We start from the raw sequence: 19,824 nt of genomic DNA on the forward strand, positions 1-19,824 counted from the left end.
TCCTTTGTGTTTTTGGAGTGCATTATAAATAAAATATTTCTCGAAAATATTTTCCAACGTGACCCCCTCTGTGTGCTTTGTCGGTAGAAATGCTGTTAGTTGCTGCCCCACGTCTGTAGGACTGGGGTCGTCCCAGAGACCTGTGTGTCCACTTGGGTCACTGTTGCTGAGGTGACTCCCTGTATTTCCATGTTGGGGACCACCAGCGGGGTCAGTGGTGTTTCTAAGTGGACTTGATCTGTTTGGACTTCCCTTGACCTAAGTAAGTAGGAAGACGCACAAGTGTGCGAGTCCGGAGGGGATGCTGCTTTGACCGTGGCCGACCTCCAGCCCCGCCTGGAGAATATCGAGAGGCCCGGGGCCCGGCGTCCTGCTTCTGGCCCGATGTCCCAGGGTCCACGTAAAGAGGGGAGCTTGTGAACAGAGGTTTACTGCATGTCCTGTTCGATGGGACACCTCTCTGCCCGTCTGTCCCTCCGCGTGGTTGGCCTGAAGTTCAGAGTCTTGCTGTGTGTTTGCCCATCGATTTGTCTGTTTCTTTTTTCTTGTGACTGAAAGGGGCTGTTATCTCTCATTATAACTTAAACCAAGTTTTCCTAAATGGATCTTGAGGATTTTTCAAAGTCTTATTGCACTTTTCTAAAATCTTTACATTTTTCAAGAATTTACTCTTTGTCTTAGTTCTAGTAGAATAGTTCCCGGGTGCCACCAGGCCATAAGGTATCAGTGGTTGAGTCGAGCTATCTTACCGTTTGCTCTTATGCATCTTTAGTGAGATTTCCTTGCAGGCCCAGTTTTAAGTGAGCACCTCACGTGTACCTTAAAGAGCTCAGACTTCGTGTCCCGAGCATCCGTGGTCCCAGGATCCAGGCAGTGAGTCGCTTCTGCAGGCGTCACCCTCGCTCACCGCTGTCGCTCCTTCGGTCGGACAGTTTCACGGTGTTAAAGCCAAGCAAATGGAAGTTCAGACAGATAAATACTGTACAAGGTCAGGGAATTAGAGTTCAAACCCAGGGTATGTGTTTTAGACCATATGCAGCTACTGAACTGCTTGACTCTCACATCACGTGGTGACATGGTTGGCCCTGCTCTGCAAGCCCACGAGAGGGCGGGTGTGAGCAGGGAGGGGACGTGCACCCTGGACACAGGTGCTGGTCGCCCGAGTGGCCCCAGATGCAGGCCTGAGGGGCCTTCCCGGCACGAGGCTGGGCCGCATCTCCTCCTGCCGCTGCTGTGGTCGGAGCTGCAGGCCCGGGTGCCTTGAGGCCCTCCCCGTGAGCCAAGGGCTTCTGCCGTTTCCTGTTTCTCTGCTACTCCCTCCTGAGGGCCCCCTGAGCCACCATGGAACCCGGATCCCAGCGTCTAGAAGAGGTCTTTTCCATGAGACGGTTACGTACCACCCCTCCCCCGCCTGCCCCCTCTGTGCCTTTGCTCAGCTGTTATGGGACAAAAGGGTGGGTTAGAATCTGGGACGATGACAGGAAGGGAGCGCGAGGTAGGAAAGACGCCAGTTGGCTGGGGCCCTGTGCTCATGGGCCAGGAGCTCCGAGGCCCCCGTGGGAACAGAGTCAGCACAGGCCACGCACATCCTGTCACATGAAAAGCGCCTGAGATGCACGGTGATGTCAGGAAGCAGCGTGAGGGACAGTCGTACCAAGTGAGGTGCTGGACCTGGGCGTTTGTCCACAGTTGTGCCTTGGGTCACTGGCGCTCGGGGGATGATAAACAACCTAGAGACGTAGAGGCGTGAGAGCAAGACCAGCACTAGGCGGAGGGGCACCTGCAGGGACCCAGGTAGACCTTTGTCACCAGGAGGACAGGAGCCCCAGGCAGTGGGGAGCCCCCCAGGGCCACGCGTGGCGAGGGCACCCCGTCGATGGTCTGACTCTAGACCCTCACGGTACCTCGGGGGCTCCGCACAGAGCCTTCTCGCTCTGGATCACTGATTCTTAAATTCTTGTCTGTTTGTCAGGTAAGGGGGTTGCAACACTTACAAAACCAAAAATGATATTGCAGGCTGGTTCTGTAGTGATTCAGATAAAGCTGCAAACAAAGCTGTAAGTCAAGGGCAGCCTCAGGTGGCTGGCGATGTCCTTGGTCTTGGGCAGCAGGTGGTTCGGTGATGATCACGGTCATTGCTGTCCCCTTCCTTCCAAGGAGGACGAACGTGTCTTCTTGGTGGGACATTTTAGCTGCCCTGTTCTAGTGATGGTCGGGAGGTGACCCCTGAAGACCTAAATCATTCTGTAGGCCTGTTCATGGATCTACTGAGAACAAGTGAATCATTGATAACTTTTGAAAAAGAGGAATTCACTTGTGGAGCATTTTCTGCACAGACATCAAGAGCTGTATTATTTCTCAAGTGAGAATATAAGACAATGATTATTTTATTGTTGAACTGCGGGATATTCCTAGGTGAACGCTTGAAAGTTTGGGGCACATTGTAATAGAAGCCAGTAGACGTCTAGAGAGCTGGAACATAAGCGGTCCCCAGCGGGCTGAGGACGAGAACACCAGCCGCTCAGCAGAGGTTCCCGGTCAGCACGTGAGGCGAATGTAGTAGATGTTCCTTGTGGCTGCGATCTTGAGAAAACATAAGACATGTTTGCCGTGGAATATTTTTACACACAAAAATTAAACTGGTCTAGATTTTAGAGCTTCTGTGAGCAGTAAGATTTCCTACAAGATAGTCCTGAGGAAGAGGAGAGAGGGCAGAGTGGGAGAAGGAATTAAACTTGCACCTGGTTTGGGGGGAGGTTGGAGACCTCCGACTGCATCCTCCTCTCCTCTGAGCGAGGCCCCGAAGTTCACGACGTTCTCCGCGGAGACATGTGTTACTTTAGGAAATCAGCCCTGGGGCTTCCCGGGGGCTGGGGAACTGATATCACTGGGGAAAAAGGCCGTCCCTCAGGACACCCCTTTGAGAAAGGGGATTGGAGCCCCAGTGGATCACCCCCAAAGTCCATAGAAATAATGGCCAACGAATTCAATAATACATTGGCTATCAGCTTGACCTGAGGGCTCCCTTAAATAAGGAACCCCAGAGGAGCTTACGGCGGCGTTACCGTGATCACCTCCCAGTGAGCTGCGATAGCTGGCAGAGGGCACAGGTGAAGGTGGGCAGGTGTGCAGCCTTGCCCATGTTCCAACCCAAATGCCCGAATCTGATTCAAGGTACTTGTGCTTTACTGCTGTTCACCTGTAAAAATCACACCCTGTGCTTTGCTGGGCTGGGCGTGGATCCCAGATCCACCAGAATCTACCGAATCCTAGGAATCTCGGCAGTGCCTTGGGAAGCACCGTCCTACCCCTCTCGGGAAGAGATGAGAAGCCATTTGAGTGATTGAAACTTTGTCCCCGATGCGATGCTGCTGGAGATGCCCTGTCACTCTGCCTCTCGTACTCCACACCCACATTTGCTGTTATGTAACAGTTTTGTAAAAGATCTCTGAATCCCTGCCAGGCAGGGGTGGCAAACACAAGAGCTGTGAGGGCTCCTGCCCGCCCAGCTGAGCTGACGGTGCCCGCGGGGTTCAGAGCCGCCCCCTCCCCGTACCTTCACCTTTTGCTTTTGGCTAAAACCGGTAGCTTCCAATGAAAAGGAAGCGGGCGCTGCGTCCTCCTGCACCTGCTGGCCACTGCCGAGCTGCAACCCACCTCAGAGGTAAAATTTCCTGCCCCCGACGTTAAGCATTGAAGAGAGAGCCCTGTTTTTGAGGGTTTCCCAGCCTGGGCACTGTTGCCGATGAGGCCAGGAGTTCGTGGTTGTAGGGCTGCCCCGGTGCAGTTAGCAGACCCCTGGCCTCTGCCTGCTGGATGCCAGTAGCCCCCCTCCCCCGAAATGTCCCCAGACACTGCAGGTGTCCCCCACCTCGGGGACAGAATCACCTCCAGGGAGGGCCACTGTGGCTGTGGATCTGAGCCCAGTTTTATCACGCTGATGAAGCGAAGAATAAAGTGATGAGGGTCCTTAAGTCTGTTTCCTACAAAAGTCCTGACGCTTTGGTTTTTCTCCTAGAATTCTGCACGTAGGTTCTTGCCTCGGTAAACACCTCACAAGGCCTGCAGCCCACACGCTCGCCTGAAGTGAGTCGCGTGTAGGGATATCTCTTTGGTTGAAAACTAACCATACGGGAAAGCAGTTTTATTCCAGCTTGTAATGCTCTGTGACATAAAGCCTTGTTTTCTCTTAAAGAAGAACTGGGCGCGTTTTCTGAGAGGCCCAGCTCGCAGAATCCAACAAACCAGAAACGGGTCGGCTCTTAGGCGGTGTCGAAATCTCAGGGAAAATAACTCTTATAAAATAACATGTCCAAGAGGCTGGTTTGTCCCCAGGAGGAAGCCTCCAAAGTGGCTGGTGTTTCCTTTTGCTTGTGTCTCTGTCTGTGGGTGAGAAACGTGTTGTCTCCTGGTCGGACGTGTGTGCTCCCCGCTGGCCGGGCCCACATCCCGCCGGGGCCTCGTCTGGGGGCCGCTGCGTGTCCGAGGTTCTGGCCGTGGACCTGCCCCAGGCCCTCGTGCAGCTCTGTTGTGTCTCCCCTCCTCCGTTTCCATGACTCCCACGGGGCCCCATCCCGGTGACGCCGCCCGCAGGGGACAAGGCTGGTGCTCTCACCAATCCCAGGACGATGCCAGCAGTGGTTTGCCTTCCGAGCCGACAGATGTTTGAGCTGAAAAGAGACTAGACACGTGCTCTACCGAGCGTGGGCTGGGCCCCCGGGTAAAGGTCTCGTCCGCAGGAAACACGAGTGGGGAGAGCGGGCTCGGCCCCCTGCAGACCGCGACTCTAGCTCTCGGGCGCGTCCTGCTCTGGTTTGTGAGCAGGGCCACCGTTTGCGGGAGCAGCGAGGGGGCGACACCCGGGGCGGCTGTGCAGGAAGGACGGGGCGCCCAGCGGGAACCACCACCCGCCCCGGCGAGGCTGCGGGATCCGGGGCCAGTGAGCCGGGCTCGCTGGCCTCCCTCTCACGTTGTGGCGACATCGCGGGGTCTCCGCGTCTCTGGGACTGGAAGTGTCAGGCGGGGCCATGGGAGGTGCTCTCTGCCCCTTGTGCGGGGTGCGCAGGAGGAGAATCCCTACTAGTGGGAGACGACGTGGACTCTTGTCTCCACAGATGTTTGGGAACTGGACCTTCGGGACGCTGGTGTTCACGGTGATGGTGTTTACGGTCACCCTGAAGGTACATCCCCTGACCTGACGTGCTTGCTCCGGGCACAGTCAGCCCTGCTAATGAGTCGTGACCCTGACCCTGACCCTGCCGGTGTCTTCTCCCCCGCCACCAACTCGGCCCTGGCCCCGAGGGGCAAAGGTCAGAATTGCACAGAAGGTGAGGGAGGGAAGGAGCCTGTTCTGTGTGAAGGGATGGGGATTGGACTTCTTTTAAATGGCGATCGGCCCCACCCCTCGTATAAGCAAAATCCATCTTAATTGGAACAAATTAATGGACTGTGGAAAATTTAGCTCTTTTTCAAGTCAAGTCGGATTCTTCCTGGAATATCATTATGAAGGTCCCAAATCCTACCAACCTGAGTCTTGGAAAATCCCAAAGCAATGTCCTGGGTAGATCCATAACCAGCGCCTTGAGCCGTCGCCCGAGTCGCCCTGTGGGAGCATCTCCCCGGGATCCGGGCAGAGTTACTGGCAATGCTGAGACTCAGAGGCCGTGGGGAACCCTTTCTCCCCGTTGGAACCTAAAGTGTGTTTTTCCCAAACAGGTCTATGTAGGCATTTTGGCTACAATTAAGGTGGTTTCCATTATTTTCTGGCTTCCTTCCCCAGCTGTCAGGGCTCACGGGGCCACGCCCAGGCGACACCACCATCAGTCACCTTTTCCCTCTTTCAGCTGGCGCTGGACACACACTACTGGACTTGGATAAACCACTTTGTGATCTGGGGATCACTGCTGTTCTACGTCGTCTTCTCCCTCCTCTGGGGAGGAATTATCTGGTATGGAGTTGATAATTATAGAACCATCATTATGTTACTGGTCCTGCGGTGTCTTTCCTCGAGGGCTGACAACTCATTATCCACATGACCTCGTTCCTGTGTGCGGGAGGGGCGTGGCGCCAGGGCTGGGGGGCCCGCAGGGGACGAGGCGGGTGTGGTCCCTGCTCCTTTCCGCCAGGTTCTCAGTGAGGGAGACATGCTGCATCATACATATGACAAGGGAAGAGCAGACCAGACGCTACAGCAAGGGACCTATTTCGGATCAGAGGTTGGGGAAGGCCTCTGCAAAAAAGCTGGTATTTAAACGGAAACCTGGGAGAAAGGCACTGCCATCGTCATGGTGGGTGCGCCAGGGGAGCTGGCCCTGGGCCGAGGCAGTCGGACCCCAGACAGAGCCCTTCCTAAGGAAGGGAGCCCCACGTGCAAACACCTTGGGGCAGGGCCCGGCAGCGGAAGGAAGGTCCAGCCTGTCGGCCACGTAGGACCTCGACCCCAGCCTGCCGCCGTCGAGGATTCCAAGCAGAGGAGCATCAGAGTCCGACCGCACGTTTAGGAAGGTCACCGTGGCTGCTGTGTTGAAAGTGAACTTGGGGGTGGAACACAAACAAGACAAGCAGTCTAGAGACCATTGCAGTACCGTGGTCAGTCCTGACGAGGGCAGCAAGTGGCTGCATTTGGCATCTGCCACAAGCCTGCCTTTGCCAGCGCTGTTCCGTCTGCCCAGACGTCCTTTCTAACTAGCCTGTCTGGTGAGCTCCTATTCGTCTTTCGAAACCCGGCGGCCCATCAGCCTCATCCACTCTTCCCTCGAGTCACCTCCCAGGCGGGCATTTCCACCTGGTCCCCCAAGCAGTCGTTCCTTCTCCTGTCACAGCGCATGCCGGATTTACCTGCAATTCTCCCGTTTACGTTTCCACCTCCCCCGTAAGATGGAGAATTTCCTGAGCAGGGCTGGGACTGAGGGGAGGCGAGTGAGGCCCGGGACCACAGCCTGCCCGAACGGAAGGCCAGAAGCAGTGTCCCCTCCACCTGGCGTCCCCACTGCTGACCTCAGCTCCCGGGAGGGGCAGGTGGCCCCAGAAATGGGGGAGTGGCTCCCCGGTCCATCAGGTCCCCACGTGGAGGTTGCTGAGCTGACATGCACCCAATGACCCGCTCTGTTGCTGACCCCCCAGTGGCGAGATCCATGCGTTGCACATTCTTGGAGACCAGGAAATCCAGGAAGACCAGACCAGCTTTTGGTGGGTTTCCAGCAGCCCTGCCCCAGGCCAAAGATCCCTGCGGTTCTAGCGAGCTCTCCAGAGCGGCTTTGTAAATGGGAGGCTCCCCCGAAAACTCCCTGGCCAGCTCCTGGGCCTTGGGGCTTCGGAGCCGTGAAGCTGTGTGACTCAAGTTTAGCATCATCACTGCCCCTTTCCAGAGGCTTTTGTGATTCACCTGGCAGGAGAGTCATTTCATTCTCTGTATTTTTATGGAAATTAAAAATATTATGGCAAAATTTTTTTTTTTTTTTTTTTTTTTGCGGTACGCGGGCCTCTCACTGTTGTGGCCTCTCCCGTTGTGGAGCACAGGCTCCGGACGCGTAGGCCCAGCGGCCATGGCTCACAGGCCCAGCCGCTCCGCGGCACGTGGGATCTTCCCGGACCGGGGCACGAACCCGTGTGCCCTGCATCGGCAGGCGGACTCTCAACCACTGCGCCACCAGGGAAGTCCCTATGGCATATTTTTTTAAGTATTTAATCGTTCTGCTGACGCGTGCAGATATGAATGCATGAAGATATGCATGCTTGCATATCTCCTCCATATTAATAGCTATTGCACAGATATGATTCTAAGGTACAAAAAAAAATCACCTACTTCATCTTTTAAAATCTTTCCCGCTATTCTGAAACTGAACTTCGGGGACTTATTTTCCCCTTTGGGATGACTTCATAGAATTCCTCTCCTTTTCCCATGGGTTAACATGCAGCGTTACAGGGAAAGGTCACACCCCAGTGTTTCTGTCATCAGTTCCAGCAGGCAGGCTAGGTGGCTTGTCCAGTGACTGTCGTGACCAAAGTGAAAACTGCCAGAACAAATGGGCTCTTCGTGCAAGTAGAGAAAACAGACCAGGATTTCGGTGTTTCTCCTGCCATCGTGTTATGTTTCTTCTTCCCCTCAACGCTGCAGGCCATTCCTCAGTTATCAAAGGATGTACTATGTGTTCATACACATGCTGTCCAGCGGCCCCGCCTGGCTGGCCATCGTCCTGCTCGTCGCCGTTAGCCTCCTTCCTGACGTCCTCAAGAAAGTGCTGTGCAGGCAGCTGTGGCCCAGCGCCACCGAGAGAGTCCAGGTACCGCCCCACGCGCCGTGGGGACTGTCCTTAGAAAGGGGAGCGGGAAAGGTTTGGGTTTGGAAGTGCGGTCAGTCCACCGTTACTAACGAATTCCATGATGACACGTGGTTTTACACCTGAACCTAGATGACCAGTGGTTAGACTTGAGCGGCTAGTCCCTGAACTAAGAAAAAGATTAAGAGAAAAAGATGAAGCCAATACAAAAGGCAAATTGTTTTGTGTACATTTTTAAAAGTTTTTCCAACTAATCATTACCTTGAAGGTAAAATTGCATTATTTTTAGGGATGGTGAATTTGGCTCAAACTTTAGCATTTATTTTGGGAAATTCTGGTTATGAGTAGGTAGGGCTGTTGTTTTCCACACTCCCAAACGGAAGCCAGCAAGCTGAATTCTGGATTCAGGAAAGATGAGAGATATGAAGGATGCCCGGACCGGCATCAGACACAGAGGTGGTACTCAGAGCTTCCCAAGAGCACTCTGGCCCTCCCCGGAGTTCTTGGGGAGGGGATGTCCCCCGTCCCCTTACCCCTGTGACCCCCCGCTCCCCTCTCACGCCTGTGATTTGCCCTTGGAGGTGCAGGCCTCAGGAGGAGGAGGAAGGATGCTAGTGAGAGGGCAGAGGCCACAGCAGGGCCCGTTGCTGCAGGATGCTTATCTCACCTGTAGCAAGGTGCTTGTGCAGTGAAGGGGGCGGGGCATGCAGGTGGGGAGGGACAGGAGGGAGGGTGACAACAGGAGAGGGCAAGTGGCACGTCCTGGGGCTGAGTCACTCTGGGAAGCTCAGGGGCCCCGTGGTCTCAGTCCCCAAGTGCTGTTGGCCGGCTTTGGGGTGGAAAGCGGGTGGACCTCCGGGGGCTGGAGCCGCAGTCACGGCACTTGCCCCCACTCCCCTCCCGGCAGGTGACGGGTCGGGTGGGCAAGCCTTCAGATCCCTGATGCTGGTTTTAAGTGCTGAGCGCAGTGCCCCAGCCCTGGGGATTCTGCTGGGTTTGTAAAGTCGGTGCCCAGACGAAACGCAGGAGGGGTTAGTGCAGGTCCACGTCTGACAACTTCATTACGAGTTGCTCACAGTTGTCCGGGGCTGGACATAGGCGGGACACAGACGGGAGTGCGAGGGGAGGGATTCTGCCCGCCTGGGCTGGGCTGGGCCGCGGGGGCCGGTGTGGCCTGGTTTCCAGGGGCTGCAGGGACGTCCGGAGGCTGCCACCGTCTCACCGGACTCACCGCCTTTTCTTGTCTCTTCCCTTCTTCGTTCCTTTCGTCTTCCGGCCTCTTTGCCCAAATAACCACCTTGTTTAACGATGTGCATGGCCTCCTGACCTCTGATCTCTGACCTCTGACCTCTGGGACCGGCAGACTAGGAACCAGTGCCTTTCTGTCGAGCAGCCCACCGTCTTTATGCTTTCTCAGACTTCCAGCAGTCTGACTTTCTAACGGAACAAGGTGACGCTTTTCTGTCTTTTTGCATGTTTGGGACTTAGTCGCAGGACCGCACAGGGCTGACGGTTAAGCTCGGAGCCGCGCTCACAGTCCCGCCCCGGGCAGCACTGGGCCACTGGCGTCGGGGATGCAGGGTGCCGGGCTCCTGTCGTCCGCGCCACTGACCGGTGCCTGTACGTGTCCCTGGGGAGCGTCAGAGCCCTTCTGTGCAGGCGGCTGCCGCGAGGCTGGTCCTGGTCCCCGCACGGGGCAGTGGGGCCGCTCCTGAGTCCCAGAGCCCGCTCTGCAGGCGGGACTGACGGCCTCTGGAGAGGCCAGACCCAGGCCGTGCCACCGGGCTGCAGACAAAGCCAGGACAGATGTGTTTGGGGTCAACTTTTTTACCAAAGTCCCTCTTAACTTTTTAAAAAAGTCTGATCATTTTTAGAAAAAGGCGCTGACCTTGCCGTAAAGGGCCGTAGCGCCTCTCTCTCGGGCACATAGAGCCATTCACACAGTTTTCTGTGGCCGCCGCCCAGGATCGAAGGCGTTTCATCCAGAGCCAAGGCTTCAGGGACACAGCGTATCTGTTTTCAGTTGTTTGTGTACCTGATGCCTCATTTCTGTGTGCTCCGAATCAGGCACACTCTGAATATCTGTGTTTCGTGTTACTGCTTTACTAAGACAGCTTGCTTAATGGGAAAATGCCTAAAGCAAAAGAAAAAAGGCTTTTTCTTCTTTTAATAACTGTTCATATGTTATACAGCTTTAGCACTGTTTTTTAACTAGCAGGATGGTACATTTTTTAAGTTCAAGTAATTATTGGCGATCGAAATTTTATTAATCTGATGCCATCAGAATTTGTTAGAATAAGTTACATCATTTCATCTTGCTATTCACACACTTGAAAACATTCAGGATGAAATTGTTAGGAACATTTTAATAAGTCACAGGAAGTGCTTATGAGATTGGTTAAATCATGCCAACTCCAGGCTAAAATTAAGTTCCTCTGACTATTGATGGAGTTCATTTAGAGTTGATTTGCAGAAGCCAGACTCTGGCCGCTTGGAGAAGGGCCCCGAGCTCTGTGTGTCCGTAGCCGCGGCCGTGACACCAGGGTGCCTGGAGCCTGCACTCTGGGCACACAGAGGGTCAATGTGTTGTTGCTGGGGAACCGTCCAATTTCTACAAAACTTGGGAGGAACAAATACCTGACTAGCTCTTTTGGGGGACGTACTGCGTTTGAGATGGATGGCTTTTTCTTTTCACCTGTCCTATTAAAGCGAAAAACATGGCAGGCACCGTGTGTGTACACACGTAGGTCATTTATATATACGTGTGCATTTCTGGTTTCTACATCCATTTGCACATACAGTCGTGTGCGTTTCCGCCCCTGCAAAGAGCAGCCACCCCAGCGCTTGTCTGCTTCACCCCCTCCTCGCCAGAGAACATTCTGCAGCTCAAACTTGTGATTCTTCGACTCCTACAATTCTCTTCTTCCTTGTTACTGAGAAACTCATACAGTTTGACTAGAAGATCTCAGTGTTCAGATGCCTGTGGCCCCGCTGACCTGCGGCCCTGTGACTCCTTGGACCTCCCAGATTCTGGTCTCAGGCCGGGACTCCTCTGTTTGACCAGAGACGGGGCCGAGGGACGGGGTCGGGCAGGCACACAGAGAGGGAAAGGCAGGTGGACAGAGAGGGATAGAGGGACAGGCAGGTGGACAGAGAGGGATAGAGGGACGGGCAGATGGACAGAGGACAGAGGGACAGGCACACAGAGAGGGACACAGGGACAGGCACACAGAGAAGGACACAGGGACACAGGGACAGGCACAGAGCTCCTCCCTTGGGGCCGGGTGCCCTCTTGGGGAGCCCAGCCGTGCCAGGGTGGTCTCAGGGAGCGGGCAAGGCCGTTAGCCAATGCCCCACTCTGGGCAGCAGCCTCCCCAGTGGCCCGGCCTCCCCTCCGCGGGCTCAGTGTCTGTCCTCGCCTTGCAGAGGAGCTCGAGCCGCCGAGCCCCGGCCGACGCCGCGCCGAGCCCTGACCGGCCTCTCCTGATGGACCCCGAGCCGCGGCCGAGGCGCGAGTAGCTGGCGGATAGGTAACGCCGCCCGCGGGCAGCCCGGTGTGCTGTGCTCTTGCTGACTGCGCGGTCTTCCTCCAAAGTTTTGTGTGCTGTGCTGTGTCTGTTAGGTTCGTGGTCACAAAGAAAGGCTTTTACACACGTGGGTTCCATCCCAGGTAAGTGGCCCGCCCAAGAGGCCGGCCGCGTGGGCTGCGTGCCGTGCACACGCACGCACACGCCTGCACACCTGTGCAGCGCACACTCTGGGCGGACGTCGCCCCACACGTGTCCGGTGTTCGGCGTCCAGAGCACAGTTCATTCATTCTCGTCCGTGGTGGTGGGAATGGCTTCACCTGAAAGGTCCATCAGGAAAGACCACCTTTCAAAGTAAAAAAGGGGATCTGGAGTGAGCGGCCCGAGCCTTGGCCGGGGCAGGTGTCCAGCAGCACCTTCAGTGTCCAGAGCAGGCGTCTCCCGCCCGGCTGCCCTTCCCCTCCCTGACCGTTTGATCCGAATGCACGCGTGGGCCGGGGAGATGCCTCTGGGGGCGCTGGGTAGGGCGAGGTCAGCATCCCCATTATAGAAACCACAGCCAGCCCGGGCCCAGGGAGGGGCTTCGTGTTTTCACTCGTGTCTTATGCGGGACGGTGGGCCTGAGAAGGGGACACGATCGCAGCCGGGACGGTCCACGTGTCTCCTCCGTGTCTGGTCCAGCTGCGTTCGGGGGAGCCCAGGCCGGGGCAGCGAGGGCAGCGGCCACGTCGGGGCGTCGGGTCAGATGACGGGTGCTCGATGGGCTTCTCGCGGGGGTCCCGGCACTGACTCTGTCCTTTCTGTTCCCGACAGACCGCATGCTTGGTGTCAGGACCACCTCTCGGGAGTCACCCCCTTGCCTCTCTGTAGACCCCAGCCCTGGGCAGCGCTCTGGGAGGGCGGGGGGCGCCAGGCCACCTCCTGCTCAGCCTCTCCCACCCCCCGCGTCCCCACCCGGCTACAGACCCTGCTCCCGTGGCCCGAGGGGAGACCGGATGCACGGATCACGGGTCCAGCCGCTAAGAGCCGTACGGTGAAGGGGACAGGACAGGCGTCTCCAGGCGGCGACCAGGCAGGACGCACGCGAGCCCTCGGTGCGCCCCGTGGGAGCAGGAGGACGTCTGCGGGGGATCGCGGTCCCCGCCCCGGGTGAGGCCGCACCGCGACCTCCTGGGAAGCACAGCTGAGTCTTGCAGGCGGGGTGGGGTCTGGCTCCTCCTCCCGGGCCCCAGAACCTCTGCTTTCGGAACCAGCCCACGGACACCTCAGGACCGGCACCCCTCCCTCCCGTCCGTCCGCTGCTGGCGCCAGGACCTGTGGTAGCGAGGCTGACCGTGGACGTGTCTGGTCCCACGTCCCTTCCTCCGCGGGGCTGGGGCCTGTGTGCTTCGGCACCGCCTTCTGCCTCCCCCCAGCTGCCTCTGCGAAGAGGGGAACCTGTCCAGTAAAGCTTTCGGCACAGGTTCCGGGCAATTCATCTTCCCGCTCCGAGGATGCGGCTCACCGGGGTGCCCTTGCTGCGAAATGCCCGTTTTGGGGGTTGAGGGGAAGGGTGGGGTCTGGGTGCCCGAGGCCGGCCTCTGGTTGTGGGGCTCAGGCCCCCATTAAGAGTGGTCAGTCTCCCAGGCGGTGTTGTCCCCCAGATCTGTGTCAGGCCCACAGGTCTGACAAGGTGGCCTGGGCGACCTGAAAAGCAATATCGCTGCCCTCGCCGCCACCGCGCTGGCTCTGACCAAACCCTGCTCTGCCGGGGGTCCGATCCGTGTCTCCTTGAGGGGGTGAACCGTCAGAAGGCAGCTGTGCTGTAAACCCCCTGTGAATTTCCTGTACCAGTATCTTATTTCTAGAAATAACCCGTTCGACATAGCCTTAATAGTCCGTAAAGAAGACATTTCAGCTTGAGATTCAGAGGGTAAAACCAGTGGCTTTTTAGGAAAGGGTCACCCAGAAGCTAAACATTGCCTCCGCTGGATGCATGGGTGGTATATAGGGATGTTGGGAGTGAACACTGAGTCTACTTCCGAGATGCTCGACGTTAGGGGTTTCGGGAAGTTCAAATTTCAGTTTGATTGTATAATGTCCACCTATAAACTATTTGTTTAAACGAGGGGATGTGTTAACAGCAAGAACAAGGGTACACAGGTAGTCGGGGTGAAGCAGGTGAAGTATAAACATACCAAAGACTAGGATGATGGACGTGGGGCTTCCAGTGAGACGGGGATGGGAGGGCGTGTCTGTCCGAGGGTCCTCCAGCCTCCACCCCGCCGTCTGTCACTCACGCTCCATGTCCAGGGTGTGGTCCACACTAGACCCTGCAAACAATGGTGTGTGCATTTTTACAGTCGTTTTTAAGAACCTAAAATGGGTATAAATGTAATACATGTGGGGGACAGATTCTCTGTACGTTTAGTTAACAAATTGTTTGTAATGTATTTTTTTAGAAATCTTAAAATTCCCTTTGCACTGAAGTATTTTCATAGCTGTTTTATTTGTTAATGTATCATATCTAATTTTTAAAGTATGTTTTTAAAGCTTTTATTTTTTAAGTTGATGACATTTTGGCCACTTTATATTTGAATTCTGATGAACATTTTGGCTGAATGTCTCAATATCTGATGAATGTGAATTTTCAGATTTGATTTTATTCTCTACACCTGTTTATTTTTGGTGTTTCTGGTGGTAGTGAGTAGCTAAAAGGCATATTTAGAGTATGATAATTTGCTATGCTCTTTCTTCACAGTTCATTGCCATTTCCTCTGCTTCTTATTTGGTTTTTCATTTCTATCCTTCAGCCTTAAAATAGAAGCTTCTTGACGGTTCTGTGTCCTCTTTTTGCCTGTATTGAGATGGTTACCATTTACCTTGGATAAGTCAAGTCTCCTTATGAAAGTTACTGACCTTTACATGCTCCAAAAAGTCTTTTTAAAATTGTTTGGGAAATTATTAAGTGACTGTGCCTGACAATTTGAAATAGGCGAGGGGCATGAGATCAAAAGTAAAGTCAAAGGAGGGACGGAAGAACCCACCGAAGTGACATTGCAGACAAGACAGTGAGGTTCCCACCTGACAGTGGGCAGTACTTACTTGCCTTACACTAACCTTAAAACAAGTAATTTAAGCATTTTCCTTAGTTTCGAAAATCTTACAGCTGTATGTTAATCACTTATCAACATTTCCCCTGTTGGTCCAGATGTCTGGTTCCTGACCCACATGCCATCCCCCAAAGCAAGCTATCTGTAGGCTGTGTTGCTCCGGCCACCTCCCTGCTCCTGCTTTCAGCTCCCGGCCCACCGAGGCCACAGGTGCACACACATCCCACGTCCTAAGGGGACCCTGCGGGGGGCCTCTGAGCCCCACCCTCAGGACAGGTGGCTGCCAGCAGCCCTCGGACCCTCCCAGCTGCAGCATCCCTGTGTCCGGAGCTGGGAGTAAAGACCCTCTCTTGACAACTCCTGTTAGAATCCAAATCAGCCCATTCCTGTGCCCTTGATTCCAGGGGGTGAACACAGACCAAATGACCCGTGCCCCCCTCCCCCGAGGGGGGCCATGGCCCCGTGAGACCCACTGGTGGCAGTGCCGGGCCGCGGGAGGAGCCCAGGAATGCCACCTTCTGCAGTAGCAGGTTTATAGAAGCATAGTTTGGCCTGGTGAGATTTTGCAGCTTTAACTACAGAACTGCCTTGCACATGCTGTGTAACTATTCTTAAGTTCATGGGCATCAACCAAAAGTTCAGGGCAACCTAAGGGAAGTTTCCGGCCTTTTTCTTTAAAACCACTAAGTTCATCTGTTTTGCACTATTAATGATGTAATACAACCACTTCTGCTTTATCTTAAAATTAAGGGTATTTATTTGACAACTCAGTGTAACAGCTTGCTCTGCACTTTCTTTTGGAAGTTTCCCATTTGTAACTTTAAAAACAGGAAAAATGTCAGCTGGCAAATGCATTCTTTTTTTCTTTTTTTTTTTTTTTAGTTAGAGGGTAGGTGAAGGGGTGAGAATCATTCTGATTGTCTATAAACAAAGCTTTAATGAAGATGTGTCAGAGTATTATTAAAGTGTGATTCTACTTTTGCAGAAAAAAATCTAAAGATCAGTTTATATAGCTTTATTTTTTACCTTATCGAAATATACAGAATTTTAATATGCGTATATTGTCTCTGACTTAAAGTTATAATGTGTGTCTGCATTGCTGTTTAAAATGTCCATTCATTATGTAATGTAATTAAAGAGAATCTTCAAAAATGTATTTAACATGAAAGTTATCTCTAGGTGTTGTCATCATAAATACTGGAATTTATTTTTAAATTATTGAATATAGTAGGTGCGTTTAAGAATAAATCAGCCTCCAAACAATAATGTTTAATTGATGTTTAATTGTTTATTTATTAACCTGCTTTGAAATATTAAATTGTGAATTAAACCACACCTTAAATTTCTGTAGAATTTCTTTTGTATGCTACTGTTTTTAACTTTTATTTCTGTAGATAAAGTATATACAAATTATGATTGGACTTTTCTGCAGATTATCTAAGCAGGAGACCTGAATCTGCTTGCAATAAAGAAGAAGAAAGGTCTGGATTAGTTTCTTTACAAATTAAAAAGATCATAGAAGTTGGTCTTAACTTTCTGCTAAGAGGAGCTGCCGGGTAAACACTCTCAAAGGGAGTGTCTCTGTTTGGACTGAAGCGGACGGCACTGTGGGACCCGGTGCCTCACGAAGGCCGAGGGGCGCAGAACAGGAAGCTCAGTGTCGGATTTCCTAATGCTGTGATCCTGCCCGTCCCCCTCCGGCTGCTCCCTGACCCTCCGCCTGAGACCCCTTTCCATCTGGATTTCTCCCCTTTCCCTCCAGGCTCTCCTCCCTTCCCTACTCTTGTCCAGGCCCCGGGTCCCATAGGCTCGTGGGCAGTCGGAGGGAGGGCGGGTTCTGTGCGCCCAGCACCGCCGCGCTCGGGTTCCTGCCCCCCCCAGCCCTGGCCTCCCCGGCCCCTGGCCACTGCTCCCATCAGCACCAAGCTCCCTGTCTCCTCTGAAAGCTTCAACCTCAGAAAACTACACACATCCTCACACCAGGTCTCATTCCTGGGATTAGGGGACCAGGGTGGAGCCAGGTCGAGGGTCCTGAGAAAGGGCCTCGCTGGGCTGGGGCAGGACTGCCCCTTCAGGGCCGACTGGCTCCCTGGGAGGGACCGGCTCAGGCCTCTGGCTTCACCAGGCACAGTTCTAAACTGGGGGCTTTTTTCCCGGCTCCCAGACACCATGAAACAAGCACACAGCCAGGGCGAGTAACTCACCCTGAGTGGGTGACCTTGGCTGTCAGGCCAAACGCCAGCAGCCAACACAGCCACAGACGCTACAGGAAGCAGATGCTGCAGGTGAGTCGGAGTCCCGGGGCTGCTGTTTGCTGCGGTCCAGTGTCCACACCTGCCTCAGGTGACCCAAACGTGTGACCATGCTAACCTGGGCAGCTGGGAGGAGTGTGCTCGCCTTTCAGAGCAAGCGAGGGCACCCTCGCCTGAGGCTCTGCAGGTGTGAACAGCCAGCCTGCGCGCCTGTGTTCACGTGAACACAGCCCTTTATTCTACTGGGTCGTATCCCAGCCTGATCAACACCCACGTTATTAAGCTTCCTCTTTCATGGAAAAATCTTAGAAACACATAATTTTTCAATTCCTTTCTTGCAGTAAGGAGATACCACTAAAACTGTATCATCGTATTAACTTCCCCACGGAAAATGCTCACCCCTTTGTACATTTTTATTATTCAGGCCGTTCGAATAATTCAGGAGCATTTAATTAGCAGTCTTCTAATTCCTCATCAAGGTACATTAGTCCTAATCAAGCCTGACGGAGGCCCAGCAGAAATCGAGAGATGCAGCATCTTTAATCAGATGAAGAATGTCTTACTCAAGACATCAAACCCCACAACTAGTGGACAGGTGTCATGTCTAAAGGTGATCTTGAGTCAGCGCTTGACACCCAGAGAAATTTACACTTAATGCCCCACACAGCACGTTCTTCACATTCTTCAGGGCCCCCGCTCTTCGTTACATCGTGTTGTGTGCTCCACTGACCCATCAGCAAGGCGTGAGAACTCATAACACCCCAGAAACCATGAGAAGGGCTGTGCCTTGTACCTGAGGGGCCTATGACAGACCCTGTCCCAATTTATTTGTTAAAACTTTAATGAGAAATATGGATTACTAGCTGTATTACTTATTAAGAGTATGTATTATCCTTTAAAATTAGTTATACAGGGACTTTAGTGGCTCAGTTGTTAAGAATCTGCCTGCCAATGCAGGGGACACGGGTTCGAGCCCTGGTCTGGGAAGATCCCACATACTGCAGAGCAACTAAGCCTGTGCACCACAACTACTGAGCCCGCACACCGCAACGAAGAGTAGCCCCCGCTTACCGCAACTAGAGAAAGCCCGCACGCAGCAACAAAGACCCAACACAGCCAAAAGTAAATAAATTAATTTCAAAAAATAGTTACACAACATCATAATTTGAAAAAGTTCACTCATCAATGCTCTTATTCACTTGGTTTTTACAAGATCCAAAGAGAGAGGGTTGTAAAATAATAAAATTTCCTCTGAGACTCAGATAGTTTCAGTACCTTTAGAATTTTAAAAAGACCTACTGTAAAGTCTCAAAATATAAGACAAGTATCAAAATAAACGTGGTGCTTTAATTAGCTAAGAGTTTGTCTTGTTTAGGAATGATTACAGTTCCCAAATCCTTATAAACTAGTTGAGCAGAAAATATATGTGTTGTCAGGGACGTGAAGGCTAAATCACAGACCGGTGACGCTGAATGGATGAAGCCTGAAGACCGGCTGTTATTGTAGCCCTTGTAGGTCGTCTTACAATAGTGAAAAGGAGGTCATTCCATGTGGACAGGACAGTGTGAAGGAATCACCAGGCAGCACAGTAAAGCCACTTGGAAGAAAATATGTGTCTCCTGTTCCCTGGGGCTGTGGTGGCCCACGGCTCAAACACAGGAACTGACTGCCCCTCAATCCCCAAAGCAGAAGTCTGAGGTCAGGCTGGCTCCCTCGGGGCTGGGAGGGAGAGTCCGCTCCTGGGGCTGCTGGAGACCCTGTCCCTGCTTCCATCAGGCAGGCGTTCCCCTGTGCCTGTCTGTATCCCAGCGTCCCATCTTTGTAGGGACATCCGTCACATTGGGTTAGGGGCCCACGCTGATGGCCTTGTTTGACATTAGTTGTGTCTGTAAAGACTTTATTTCCAAATCAGGTCAGGGGTGCCAGGGGTCAGGATCTCAACATACCTTTCTGGGGAGACACAGTTCAACCCATCAGTCTGGGGGCAGGGCACTCGGGGCGACCACGGAGGCCGTACCCTCGGGATGTGCGTGGGGAGGGAGCAGCAGAGGGCGTGGAGGGTGGGGGGGGGGTTGGGCAGAGCTCAGCTGCCTCCCCTCAGCCGGGGCTGCTAACTCACCGCGGCCTCCACATTGTCCACCTTGGGGTGCAAGCCCGTGGCCACCGTGGGCCCAGCGGGTCCTGGGGGTCCTGCCCACACCGCGCCGGTGTGCACAGCCCAACTGATTCGTCCCAGGGGAGCAGCCCAGCGCAGCAGCCAGCTCGGGGCCTGGAGCCTTGTTGCTGCCTGAATAACTCCTGGGCACGGGAGGCTCCGGGCCCTGCCCGCCCCGCCGGGCCCACAGCAGAACCGGGGCACCGGGCCGGAGGCGCCTCAGCTCAGGAGGAGCCGGGGAGGGAGGGTCGCGGCCAGGATGCCTCCTACTGGGGGCCCGTTGGTCCTCCCCGGCCGGTTGGGTCCCTGACGCCCTAGCGATGGGGTAGGCAGCCCCCCAGCCCCCTAGAGGGATGGCCCCTCAGGGCTCCTCAGGACTCCAGAGGACCAGGGCCCGTACCTGGCCTCCCGCGTGTCCCAGGGGACCCCAGGCTTCCGGAGAGCGGGGCGGTTCTCCCCGCTCGGGTGTTATTACTTCCTTTAACACAAACTTCTCTGTGGGAGCAACACTTTCCACAA

At 54.1% G+C, this 19,824-nt stretch overlaps 1 protein-coding gene across 1 annotated transcript in view; it reads left to right on the plus strand.

Moving 5' to 3' along the window:
* ATP11A (ATPase phospholipid transporting 11A) overlaps positions 1-16,233 on the plus strand; it is a 120,911-nt gene extending 104,678 nt beyond the window's left edge. Inside the window, 5 exon segments of the mRNA XM_082602035.1 lie at positions 5,115-5,180; positions 5,844-5,947; positions 8,117-8,282; positions 12,620-12,627; positions 12,629-16,233. Of these exon segments, the coding sequence (XP_082458161.1) occupies positions 5,115-5,180; positions 5,844-5,947; positions 8,117-8,282; positions 12,620-12,627; positions 12,629-12,959 (675 nt within the window). The 3' untranslated portion in view covers positions 12,960-16,233.
* Positions 16,234-19,824: the final 3,591 nt, after the last annotated feature.

The sequence above is a fragment of the Mesoplodon mirus genome (genome assembly GCF_964341445.2).
Source record: "Mesoplodon mirus genome assembly, chromosome: 17".
In the NCBI taxonomy this organism is placed as follows: domain Eukaryota; kingdom Metazoa; phylum Chordata; class Mammalia; order Artiodactyla; family Ziphiidae; genus Mesoplodon; species Mesoplodon mirus.